A 13,622-nucleotide genomic window follows, 5' to 3' on the forward strand; every position below is an offset into this window, starting at 1 on the left:
TGGCCGCGCGCGCGGGTGCGCCTGCGCTTCACCAGCGGGCCCGGGCACATGACTCCCCTGGCGCTTCCGATTGGCGCTTCGGGTCTCCTCCCCTGAGGTTTGATTTTCGGAGGAAAGCGGAGCGGGAGGCGGCCTATGCGATGTCGCAGTCGCGCCCGCGCCTCCGTGGGCGCGTGAAGGGGCCCCCGCGGCGCAGCCCTTCTTTCTCATTCTCCAGACCGCGCCGTTTGAAAACTGGAAACCAAAAAGAGTTGGACTCGTTTCGTCCCCCTTTAAAAAAAAAAGCGGCTGCTTACAGCTAAATGGGCTTGCCCGGGCAAAGCCGCCAAAGAAAGGGGAGGAGAGGGCTGCTTTTAACCGAAAGAACGACTTTTTTTTTTTAGGAAAAGGAGACCCCTAGGAAGTAATCCCCTTCTTAGGCGTGGCGTGGCTGCGTCCCCCGTTGCGCTCCGTTGTGGTTCCTTGGCCAAACCGCGGTGGCTTGGCCTTCGCGCAACCAGGGGAGCGGCAAACCGTGGTTTACGCGGGCTTGGTCGACCTCCCATGCTCAGGCGTCGCTCCAGAAGACTTGGGGTCACTTGGGCTGGGAAGCTGGCAGTTGAGGCCTGACCCACTGGACGGGCTCAAGGGTTGGCTTAGCGGTGTTTCTCCACTTGGGCCCCTTGAAGATGGGTGGACTTCAACTCCCAGAATGCCCCAGCCAGCATTCTGGGAGTTGGTCCACCCGTCTTCAAGGGGCCCAGGTGGAGAAACACTGGCCCAGGCGCCTGGGGGAAGCAGGGAGGCATTTTAAGCAGGCAAGTGAGTGCCTTCAGGGCCCTTTTGTGACACCACCGCCAAGTCACAGTGCCCCAGCCTCAGCTGCAGGGGAAGAAACCCCCGAAGTGCAGCTGCATCACTTTTGGGCCTTGGGCTGCCAGGGAGGTTGGTGACTGCCCGTGGCGTTTGATGGAATTCCTCGGCACCACGCAGACGGCCAGCTACTGTGGACCGAGGAAGAGCTGCCTGCTTCCAGAGGTGGCCCCCACCAGCCTCAGCCAGGACAGCTACCGGGCTTACTACCTGCCAGGTTATCGCTACCTGAACTCATGGAGGCCCAGCTTGTTCTACAAAGTCTCCACTTTCCGACCCAACGACGAGGGTGTTGGACGCCTCAGTGCCCCGTTGCGGCCCTCCACCATACTGCCCTCGGTGAGGTCGTCCCTGTATGCCCGCTACAGTCCCCACGACTGGTACAAAGCGAACGCCATGCAGATTAAAGGGTCGGAGGCGTACCGGCACTGGGCCGGCCGGCTGAACGCGGACAGCACGCGGCTCATGCAAGATAAGGACCAGCTGACTTGGCAGCAGCAGCAGGATACCGGGAAGAACATCGGACAGAGGCTGGCCGACATCGATTTCTGGCGGTCCGAGCTGACCTATGAGCTTGAGCGGCTGCTGACTGATACCCGTGCGCTGGACACTGCCAAGAGGCGCCTGGAGTGTGCTGCCGATGAAGCCCAAGGGCCTCTACAGGCAAGTGTTGAGCCCCCAACGAAAGCTCTCAGGCTGCTGTTAATGTGGGGTGCTAGAGAATATGTGCTTGCCTCTCATGGCCACTGTGGGGCGAGTGGTGATGCCTCGCCAGCAATTTCCCCTGGCGGGAACTAAGTTGGTTCTAAAACGTTCTCCTTCACCATAGCACTGCAGCATCCTTCAGTCCATAGGCAAGCTCTTGGAAGTATGGCTGTGTATTTTTTACTACTACCCTAGTGCTAAACCAGGCCATCAACTTCAAAAAAATGAAATAACAATGCAAAACTGCCTCTAAAACTATCTGCAGGTCAGAATCAGTAACAGGTGAATCTTTAAGACTTGTTTAAAAGCAGTCCCCAGAAAAAGATGACTGTTGCTATCTGCCAAAGGCAGTCTGCAGTGGGGGCACGGGGGAGACTGAGACACTATTCCAAATTACAGATTCAAGAGGTCTCTGGCATTCGCTTTTAAGAAGTTTCTCAGAAGAGGTTAAGAAAGCTTGGGCAGGTTGCTTCAGAAATGGCAATTCTGTTCTTTGTCTTAAAGGCAAGAACAACAATTTCATCTGAGCTCCGAAAGAAGGGTAATCTCTCTAGATGCTGTGGGAGCAGCATGGTCTTACCTCCTCCGCTGGCGGCAGCACCAGTCCAGCCTTGTCTTGATTTGGAAGCTGAGCAGGGTTGTGCCTGGCTGAAAAACAAGCTTGACTTGAAAGAAGCTCTGTCATGCCTGCTAGACCTAGTCAGAACCCTGCTGTATAATTCTATGCCAGTTTATATTTCTGAACTGTAAGCAGGTAGAAACGGTCCCATGGAGCTGCTCGGAAGCTTTGCTTATGTGCTCAAGAACTGTTTCTGCAATGTTAACGGTACTGTCAGTACCTTCTCACGAGATGTCAGTTGTAGAAGAAATTGGTCAGAATTTCACTCTCTTGAGCAGGTACATATTGTGTAAAAAAAGCACCAGGATTCAGAGAAGGAAAGGTGAACTTTTTTTTTTAAGCGTTAGGCACCTGCTAGAGACGCTAAGCACATCGTCCTGCCCCTGCCCTGTTCGGCTTTGCTGTGCGATTGAAACTGGCCATTAGGTGGCGTATTAGCTTTCCTCTTCAGAGCGGCTCAGAGCAGCCGTGGCCGTGGCCGTGGCTCTTCTTCCATCCAGAGGTGGCTCCAGAGACAGGAGCTCATTGTCCTCTCTCCCCGCTTGGCCATCTTTGCTTATCTCTCGTGATCAGAGCGGGCCATGCTAGAGCCCCCAGACTTGAGCTGCAAAAATCCAGACAACCACTAGAGAACAGCAAAGAGAGAGAAGAAACTCTAGTGGGCACCCAAAGGTTTGCAGCCCAGATCCTGCTGTAGCAGTCCATGCTGCTCTCTTCTCCATCCAGCCCAGTTTTGTTTTAGCTTCTTCTAGCTAATAGAACATTAGAAGAAAGAACATGGGCTGTTTAGCCTGCTTGTGATGTCGGCCTTTTCCTGAGTTGCCCCTCCCTTAGTACTGGAGGAGGAGGAGGAGGGTAAACCACAAGTCTATAGTGAAAATGACGGGATGTAATACATTGATTTTGAAAAATAAAAACACAGTATATAACGACAAAAGCTTATAGTTGGGAGTGTTAGCCATACTTATGTACAGGTTTGTCTTGATTGCTTGCAGGTAGCCTTGGAATGCTTATACAATCGGGAGAAACGAATGGGAATTGACTTGGTCCACGATAATGTGGAAAAGAATCTTATACAGGTATCCGTCTTATGAAATAACTTCTAAGTGATTGTCAAAACGTAGCATTTAAACTGTAGGTTTTGTTTGCCTGCTCCTCCTTGTCCTCAGTGTTTGCTCGTGGAAATATAAGCTGACCGGAAATTGTTCAGTGCAAGAGAGAATATTTTATCAGCTTGTTTGAAACATCTGGCTGCATGTCAGGAAGAGTTTTCATTTTCTAAGCGCAGGAACTATTCATACGAAGAAAGTTGGAGTATTGTAGGATTAGTCCAGTGAGAAGACTTGTTTAAAATTCATCTGTCAATTTCAAGAGGGCTAGGATTAGTCTATAGCAGGCTTCCCACACCTAGGGCTGTATTGGACTGTGCTGGCTCCCATCATTCCCAGCCATTGAAACTTGCTGGAAAGCACCCAAAAAATAATAGTTCATAACAATTCTATGTATGGTTTCATTGAGTTATGCATCAGCTGTGTTAATTAATATCTGTGGTGCAAGATGAAACTTTTGTCTCAGTTCAGATTTAAACACATACCCTCAAGACGCCTGGTGTGTTCTGGTGCCGGAATCTCAATCTGGAGTCTCCCTTGCATTATCTGATAAGATCCACATTAATTTAACATTCCTGCTGGTAAAAATGAATGAGAATCACAGTTCCCAGCATGCAGATGAATATAAATGCAAGTAAACAACATGTGCTTTCAATGTCTCTGTGCATCCTAGAGGAAGGCTGGGACAAATCTCTTCGGAGTTGCTGCTAAGAAAATTACATGGATGTCTCCATAATGTCACCAGGCGTCAAGATATTACCAATACAGTTCCAAAGGCCTTTCATTCTCTGTCATATTTTGTTTCCCTTTTCTGGGCCTTTGCAAGGAGGTAATCCTCCCCAAACTGCTTTCCCCTTCACTTTTGCAGAATCATTGACAAGTGTGTATGTTCTCTTATAGGAGGTTGATTTGATCAGAGCATGCCAAGAGAAAATGAGAAAGCTTGCAGAAAGAATCGACCAGCAGATTAAGTAAGCTTTTTAAAAAGCAAGCTTCTGTGTAAAGGCGGATGATGCGTTGATCTGATTGACTTGTGCTGTTGATGATGCAACAGTTAAAGATCAGCATTATGCTTTGAGGAATTGTCTTTAGGGTGTTGCCTTCAGTGAACAGCAGTCAGTTCATTGGCAGCTTTTGGTAGCGAGAACTTTGTACTCATCTGGGTTGCTGGCCAACCGGAGCGTACCCAGATGGCAGATCAGAACTAGCCTTCAAAGGCGGGGAGTAAACAAAGGGGCAACTGCTAAAATCATTGTTTGGACTGTTATTTCTTGACCACCATCACCCAGCCACATACTTTACTTTGACTGCCACAGTAGACAGAAATTCAACAGGTTGTGGTAGTGAAACTCCTTTGTCTTCACTCTTTTCTCTTACTGAAAGGAATGTGTGATAAACAGAAACTCGGTAAACAACCACATGAGAAGTTTCTGGCCCGTTACAATTTTGTAAAAGTCACAAAAGTGTAGGACAAAATTCAGCTTTTTTTTTCTTTTCTTTTTTTACAATTTGGGAGTATAGAGAAATTTCCTGCCCCTTTTTAATGGGTATCCCTTGACTCCTTTAAATAATGTTAACATAGAAAATATGGTAACAACAACATAAATCTTTGTTCTAGCATTAACAGAGATGCTCAACATGCACTTGAGAAGGATCTTGGTGATAAAAGTTCAGCTCATTTCATTGATGAAAAATGCTATAATTTGAGAAATACTTCTGACAGCATCAACTACTACCATGGAATTGAAAAAATTGATGGAACGTAAGTACACTACTATCTCTTCATAATCATTTGAGTAGATAGTTAAATGAATGAGAATATAAGAAAGACCAGATCTCATGACGTTTGTCGGTGCTATTTCATTGGTAATTGAACACTGGAAAAGTGACATGGCCATCTATCTTATCGAGCGCTTTGCCTTGCAGAACAAAAATCAGGGAAGAAAACCTTAAAACATTTTTCCCAGACTGAAATGCACATTAAATTATTTGAAGTCAACCCTAAGAATTTTAGCTGGTGCTTATGTTCCTCATTACAGTGGACCTGTTCTCCAGTGTACATGGAGCTGCATGAATTCACCAGTTGGCTGTTTCCTTCTCTGAGAGATGGTTTTCATCATTCTGTATTCAGTGAGAAGAGAAATTACCACTCTGTGCTTAACGGAATGCTTTATATTCAGCAGTGTTCTTTCTTGTTATCCGCATTGTGTTATAATTTTGACCAAGTCCCTCCCCATAACTTTAAATAACAGTTTCCTCTTTGCAAGTTATGCCCTGTTCAGTGTAAGCTATACAGTTGTGAAGAATTGACCTTTAGACCACAAAACCTACATGTAGAAAATCATTAATTAAGGGCATCTTTAATTAACTTCCTCTATATTGCTTCACTTCTCCACAGTGGACAGGCTGGCAGTGCCAAAGTAGAACCAAAATCAGATCTCAAAAAAGGCCCAGGCTAACAATACAGGGGACACTAAACTCTCTGAACCATCAATGTTGTATTGATTCAGTGTACAAGCACAGACTGTTGCAGAACATAGGACATTGGTAGAAGCAACCTTTGTTTGTGTCACCTTTTTGAAAATATTGTCGTATTGAGGATTAAATTAGATCTGGAAGGATCCAGTGACTCCATCTCCTCCCATTTCAGGAAGGCCCAGTTAAAGCATCCAGACAGGTGGGCCTTTAGTCTCCACTTGAGCCCATCTCTTCTCTGGATCGTTCATTTCTGCCAGATCTCCCAAGCTGCAGTCAGTCCTAGAGACCAGCAAAGGAACAGTTCTTTCTAAACTCAGATTCCCCAGATGTATTAGGAAAAAGTGGATGGGAGAAGACGGTTCTGGGAAGTAACTTTGCTTTCAAAGGGAGAAGCTGTTTGTAGGCAATTTGGAGCCATTGTATTTTGGCTTGCTTCTTTCCACGTTTTTAGTGTAACAGGGAGATCAGTCTCTTTTGAGAAAGCTAGCTAGTCTTTCCTTGGTTTTGTTAATGTAGCAGTTGCTAGCCACATTCTCGCTAGTGTCAGAATCCCCCCTGCCATGTGTGTCCTGTTAGGAAGTTTTCTCCAGCATTCAGTCATAATCCGCCTTCCAGTAATCCTTGGGGTTCTCTGAGCTTGGCTGTTTTCTTGCGAAGTTTCGTTACCCAGCTAGGTAGCATCTTCAGTGCTAGCAACGAAACGTTTGCAAGAAAACAGCCAAGCTCAGAGAACCCCAAGGACTCCACGGTTCAATCCTGAGCTATACATATTTGCTTCTGTTGGTGACTTCCAGTAACTTAAATCAGCTTATTGTATTATCTGCAAGCTGCCCAGAGTGGTTAAGGAGTTGGGTGGTCTCAAAGTTGGATAACAAGAAATACATGTCACTGCATTCCATGTCTGGAACAGTTAAATAGATACTGGAGGTGGAGGGTGAATGAGATCCAAAGCTCAAATCAAGACCCTCTGAAATGTTGGGCAGTGTGTGGGCTTCAGCAACAGCCTGATTCTTACCCTGCAGAGTTTCAGTCCCTGAAACATGGGCAAAGTTTAGCGATGACAACATCCGGTATTCCCAGAATGCCCGGGCCAACTCAGCCTTACTCTGCGAGGAAACAAACCATACGCTGGAAATCACTTCTGATGACATGTGGAAGCAGTGGACGGACAGCAACTTGGCCTTTACCTCTCGCATAGCAGAAATAGCAGATGCCAAGAACCAGCTCCAAGCACAGCTGGCGAAGGTAAGGGTTTGCCACAACCTCTTTGCCCCGGGGCTGGCAGAACCTGTGTCATTCACATTTTTGGTTCAGGAAAGCTATCCGACTCTCTAGATAAGAGCTTCTCTAAACAGTCTGCTGTGGGGAGGAGCAGACCGAAATGACACGCACCCACACAGACACAGACATGAATTTATACAAGGCATTCACCTGTTGGAAATCTTCCTGAGCGTGTTCTTATGTGGAAGGACTTTCCCTTGGAATAGCAGCCCATGGACCTCCCCTTTCAATTGATCACGCTTTAGGAATCGAGGGAGAACACCGGTGACCCCTTGTGCGATTCAAAGCCCCTGTTTCAGTGACTGCCTTACTGGGGTGCTGTGCGAAATGGTTGTTGAGGGCAAATGGGGAGGCTGTCAGATTTGGCAGACGGGGCACTACCTGCTTAGCCAAGCATGCTGACCTTCTGCCCTTTTTAGATCAAGACCAAGTCATGTAATCGTTGGTCTGCCCTTCCCACCCTACATTGTGATGTCACAGAACCAGAGAAAATTCAGCAGGGAGAGAGAGAGAAAGGTTTTGTGAGGAAACAAATGGTAAATCTCATAAAAGTGTTGGACAATGTGGGCAGGCAGGCTTAGCATGAATACGTTTCTTGTTCCAGTATCTTGTGCAGCAAGAGAACAGTCACAAACACAGCAATGAATCATTGCTTTCAGATAAGCCTTTGTCAGTTTTTTCCCCAATAACTTCTATGATAAATCTAGAGCTATATGAATCCAAATTAAACCAGTATAGTTAGATAGAGAAGGAACATCCACCTGTTTCTTATTTAGCTTCCCTCACTCTGAAAATATTAAAGAAAGGCTAAAACGTTTTAAGCGACGTCTTCCACGCATCGCATCCCTGGTGTTTTGTGCGTCAGTGGGACCGTGGAAGCAGGATAGTTGAAAACAGCGCTCATTCCTGCAAAGAAGGAATGCTTGGCACCTGCCCTTTGCCCACAGTGGAGCCAGAAAGGAACTTAAATAAATAGCTAAGAATGCCAGTGGGCAAATTTGTATTTAGTTTCTGGAAGAGAAGGGCATCTGTTGAAGAGCTATAGAAATTAATCCACAGCCACTTCCGAACTGGTTTGTGACTGAGTTCCCTCTCTCTTTTTTTGCACCGATTCCTGATCCCTGAAATACGGCTATTCAGTGCTGCAGAGCTGTTGACATCACCTGCTAATGTGATTTCACCCTTTTAAATGATGTGAACTGTTTTGCATCGTGAATTTATTTTTACATATGTAGTTGTTGGATCACATTTCTGTTAGGCAATAAGGCTGACTGTGTTGCAAACACAAATCCACCCCTTTCCTGCTTTTTCTGTTGCATCTAGTAACAGAATATGACTTTAAATCGTATCTATTATAACTCTTTCAGCTGAGGTTTAAAAATGGTTGAATATTTGGTTTGGATTCCGAGTTCATGTTTCAGATGCTGACGGGGAAGAGAATTATTGATTGCTTGTTTTCCTCAGAAGACAAAAAACAAAGCAAAACAAGAAGAGTAAAGCTGTGCTGGAGAGAGAAAGAAGCCAGCCTGGTTCTGGTTCTGGCTCTGGCTCTGCGCAGTTGGCGTTTGCTGGGCCGATGCTTGAGAGCAGCCCTCCTGCATCTGATACTCTCCCCACAGACACACACGCCCTGTTTGCATCTCAACTAGAGCAGATTGTATTCTTCCTTCAGACTGTTTTTTTTTAAGTCTCCCTTAGGAGGAAGAATTTTCATTTGGGACTCTTGGCCAACACTTTGCTTAGTATGATTGCTGATTTGGGATCTGATTATGGGAAAGTTAGAAGCTCATCCTTCTTAATGATTCATTAAATACTAAAAAGAAACGAGAACAAGAAATTATTCATGTTACCATTTGGTTTGAGCCCTTTCCAGTGAGGTACTGCGTTGGAAGAGCTCATGAGTGCAGGACAGCTTACTGGGGCAACGTTTGATGTTTCCTGGATGATGATCATGTTCTTGTGCCAGTTTGGGGCCACTATTCATTTATAGAGAGCCGATCTATCAAGTTATACTTGAAAGAAGGTTCTTCATCTTCGTTAAGATCGTGACAGAAAAGTGTGTGTGTGTGTGTGTGTGTGTGTCAAGCTGGGCATCAAGCAGGGCATATAACACAGACAAGGAAGGATTCTAAAACATATGGGACCTTCTCATGTTATATGCACTTCCTGCATTCCGGAATGCTGCTGCAAATCTGTGAAAGAATCTTGAATCTCAGCCATGAAATCGTTTACATACTAAGTATATTTTGCTTGATGTGTGCACAGGTATTTCAGTTGCATTACTCATTTTAACTGAGAGAGATCGAATGTACTCACCCAGATTTATCCTGAGTCCAGCTCCATTAGACATAGGCCATAGCAAGCGTAGTGCTAAATTTTCCAGACCAATTAGCATAATATTTTTGGCCTGCTTGCGACACTGGGAGATTGGCTAGTTTGCCTGGGGCCATAGAGCAAAAGTGAAGGGGACCTGAACAAGAACTAAAAGTGTTTTAATTAAAAGTAATGTTGATTAATTAAATACATGAGCATGAAACTGAGCAAACTCAGGGAGGCAGTGAAGGACAGGAAGGCCTGGCGCGATGTGGTTCATGGGGTCACGAAGACTCGGACACGACTTAATGACTGAACAACAATTAAATACAATGATTATTCCATGCGCATTTAATTATTTTCTCCTTCTGGCGAATTAAAAATTGCAATTCAATATCACATTTTCAGGGTCTCTAGGGGTTCTATTCCCAGGTTTTAAGTTATCTATTCCCCAATTAATAGATGAAATTTTAAAAAAAGGAAAAGTTGCCTTTGACTGAAGCTTGATCTCTAGGCAGTCCACGGGTATGTGTGTTTTTTGGATATGTAGTTTTCCGGGTAGTTCTGTGGCAACAGTGTGGAAGTTGAGAGCCAGTTTGGTCTCGTGGTGAAGGCCCCAGGCTAGAAACCAGGAGACAGTGAGTTCTAGTCCCTCCTTAGGCAGGAAAGCCGGCTGGGTGACTTCGGGCCAGTCCCTCTCTCTCAGTCCAGCCCACCCATAGGGTGGTTGTTGTGGGGAAAATAGGAGGAGGAAGAACTATTTGGTGTGTTCACTGCCTTGAGTTATTTATTAAAAAAAATAAGGCAGGATTTTAAAAAAAGTGCAAAGTAGGCTTGCTTTTTGGTGCATCCACAGCTGGCTAGACTCAAAGTCATCCTCATCAGAATGGGCTGGATCCTGGGCCCAGGACTCTTCACTAATGGCTTGTACAAAGAAGCAGAAGAAGGGTTATTAGATGAGCAGATAACACAAAACTGGACAGAATAGCTAATCCTCTAAAAGAAAATTGCTTGGAAACAAATCTTGATTGCTTAGAGCGGCATTTCTCAACCTCAGCTACTTTAAGATATGTGGACTTCAATTCCCAGAATTCACCAACCAATAACATTTAACTGAAGCCATTCAGAGTTCATTACTTACGAAAAAGAAATCAGATGCATGGGTACAGGGTGGGGAATACTGTCTTGGTCAGAGTGTGTGTAGAAAAAGGGTCTTGTAATTGGTCACAAGCTGAAAATAAGTCAATCGGTGTTATAAAGTCAGGTATGATTTTAAGCTGCCTCACAGACATACAGCTTCCAAATCCTAGGGGCTAATAGTTCCACTGCATTCTGCATTGGTCAGCGCTCACTTTGAGGACTATATTCTTTGTCAAGCACCACATTTTAAGAAAGATTGGGTGAAACTAAAATAGATGGAATTCTGTGATTTTGGATAATTCCAGTTTGCAGATGATAATATCCCAAAGGATTTTTCATTCTAGCGTGTAGCGTTTGCAGACGAGGATTGGAAGATGATGGTAAGAATCCCATTAAGAAGACGGCAAGCTTTCCTCTTTTCACTGACCTTTACTTTGCCTTTCAGACTCTTCAAGAAATCTTCCAGACAGAAAATACAATCATGTTACTGGAAAGGGCCATCATGGCCAAAGAATGCCCGCTCAAGGTGGCCCAGACCCGTCTTGAAGCGAGAACCAGGCGGCCAAATATGGAGCTATGCCGTGACGTCCCACAGTTCAAGTGAGTGCCATAACTTAACTTGAACCCTTTTGCGGTTGCCACCTCATCCCAGAAAAGGTGTTGCTGCTTTAAAGAATGCCAGCGGGGGTTACATTTGTGCTGCGAAGTGCCGTTTCGAAATCAAACCTGTGGCCCTGCAGAGCCTGCTCAGTTGTCCTCTCATCTGCTCGGAGTTTGCAGAGGCACCTCCTGAGTCCGCCTCGTTGCCTGTCAGGCTCGGGTGGTTTGTGCGTCTCCTGGAGTCGGCTCCGGCGAGTGCTTCTTGCTTTGTCTCTTTCTGCCTCTGTATTTTGTTTCAGGACACGCTAAGCTGAACGTGAGCCAGGCTTCCATATGAGTAGTAAAATTAAAGATCCTTAAATGCGGGATTTATGCAGAGGATTTATGCAAACAGCTCCTCTGCTTCTCATAGAGCAGAAAGAGGAGGGGATCCGCCAGCGTGGCAAGTCAGTTGTGCTCAAAGGCTTATTTTTATCACTGTCCATCTTGAAAGCTTCTTACTAGTTTTGGCTAATTTGTTAACATCCTTTTAAGCACCTATAAGTGATCACATTAAGAAAGAAGCGAAAAATAAGTGGGTCTCTCTGGGCTTAGTACACCGAGCCTGTGCCCGTGTCTTTCTGCGCTGGTATCTCAGGATGTAGCAGCGTCCCATGAAGTCCCCGACGGTCAGTAGCCTGTTTCTTTTCCTTCCCTTTTAGGCTCGTGAACGAAGTTTTCACAATCGATGACACGCTGCAGACCCTGAAGCTGCGCTTGCGTGAAGCCCAGGATACTCTCCAGCTGCTGATCCTCAACAAGTCAAAACTGGAGCATGACCTTATGGTGAAGGCCAATAGTCTCTTCATCGACAAGGAGAAATGTATGGGGATGCGTAAGACCTTCCCCAGCACGCCTCGCCTGGTTGGCTACACCTGAATTTGCAATGGTCGCCTTCCGTGCCCCTGTCAGTCTGACATAAAAGATTGAAAATCATGGGAGACATTTCTGCTCATTTATTTTTTTTGTAGCAAATGGAAGAAAGAGAAAGAAAAATAAAAATCCAGTGAAAATAAACATAACAGAAACAAAATCAGAACAAGGTCACAGCCTTTCTTGCTTGCAGAAAGTTTTGAGATTGATCTCTTCCTGTGAGGGGAAGAGAATCAGCAGGCGGTCTGGAGAAGCATGATCGCTCCAAGAGGGCGGACCTGATAGCAGAAACGAGCAAATTCCAGAAGAGGGTCTGCTCTGCCGATCCTGGCCCCTCGCCCCTCACGTTATTCTTTCCCCCCGGTTTAGCCCAAGGAGGCTGGCATCCTGAAGCCACAGATCGAACCCGGAGACCTAGCAGTCTGGGTGGGGAGAGGATGAAACGCTGTACAAATGTGTCATTAGACTAGACACAGAGCGGAATAATTTCACCTGCAAAATTGGGTTTTATTGCTAATCTGCTTGAGCCAGGAGAATCTAGCCTGCTGAAAGGCAAAGCATCACGTGTGAAGGCACTATGTAAGTAGCTCAACATTTGACCTAATTATTGAGCATGTATGAACCTGGTCTGTGTGTCCACCATACAAAGTACGGAAAATGGTCTATCGTTCAAGGATCTTACCATGTTTGCAAAAGGGAAAATACCATGCATACGACAGAAAATAACTCACCTTCCCCTCAGCTCTATTTTGTGTACGTTACAGTATAAAGGCAGCAAAGGGTACAAACAACTAAGCCATGATAGTCATGCAAGTATTTGCTCATAGGGAATCCATGATAAAATCATTGTTTCCTCCAGTTCCAGCTCAAAACAGTTCCATGGCCCCAGGCTTCTGCTCCAAGTCCCTCTGTATAACCTTTCTTCCATTTCTAAAAACATTGTGTTTTGAACTTCTGGGCAAGGATATATGGTGAGGATGCTTTCAAGTTTAGCTACCCTACGTTTCTTGCTAGCTGCTTCCAGAAATTTAGAGAACAGAAGGTAACTCATTTGATGGAAGAGGGGCCCTATGTGAAGTCAGCTTCCTGCCTCTCCTTCATAGGAGGACTGCAGGAGATCTTAAGGCAGACTGTGCCAGCAGCAAGGACAACGGACATTTAGGTCAGCCTCTCCATATTGGCTAGTTGAGAAAGATGGGCCTGGAGATGTTCTTTTGACTCTCCTGAGATTATCAACATTCACCCTAAAGCGTCACGCTAACCTAGGTAAGAGAACAGGAATCATTTGTTCCTATAGTTCAAAGACTAGAAGACTAGGCATTTGAGTTTTTTAAATAAGCAGAGAAGCTAATATAATTGTTGTTGCTGTGTCCACCCCTTTTCCCTCCCAACAACGTCACTGGAAAAATATCAACTGAGTAGGAATATTCTGAAATACCTAGCGTATATTATTACATTTTTATTTATCTCTACTACCATCTCTAGTTCTAGTAATTATATAAGATGTGTTGATTGAGTGTAGTGAAGGCATGCATACGGATGGATTTAATTACCCTATAACCAGGGGATATGCACATTTAATTACAGGGTAACTTGTGGGGTCTGATATTAAA

At 45.3% G+C, this 13,622-nt stretch overlaps 1 protein-coding gene across 1 annotated transcript; it reads left to right on the plus strand.

The window, feature by feature from the left end:
- Positions 1-113: 113 nt before the first annotated feature.
- TEKT5 (tektin 5) lies at positions 114-12,583 on the plus strand. Its single transcript, XM_088147897.1, has 7 exons — positions 114-1,519; positions 3,176-3,255; positions 4,186-4,256; positions 4,904-5,047; positions 6,786-7,008; positions 10,943-11,097; positions 11,799-12,583. Exons 1-7 carry the CDS (start codon positions 949-951, stop codon positions 12,013-12,015), a joined length of 1,461 nt encoding a protein of 486 aa, XP_088004023.1. The 5' UTR covers positions 114-948; the 3' UTR covers positions 12,016-12,583.
- The last annotated feature ends 1,039 nt before the right edge of the window (positions 12,584-13,622 follow it).

This window comes from Python bivittatus, unplaced genomic scaffold (genome assembly GCF_059951505.1).
Source record: "Python bivittatus isolate LINGU-HERP-01145 unplaced genomic scaffold, Pbiv_v1 ctg000560_np1212, whole genome shotgun sequence".
NCBI lineage: Eukaryota > Metazoa > Chordata > Lepidosauria > Squamata > Pythonidae > Python > Python bivittatus.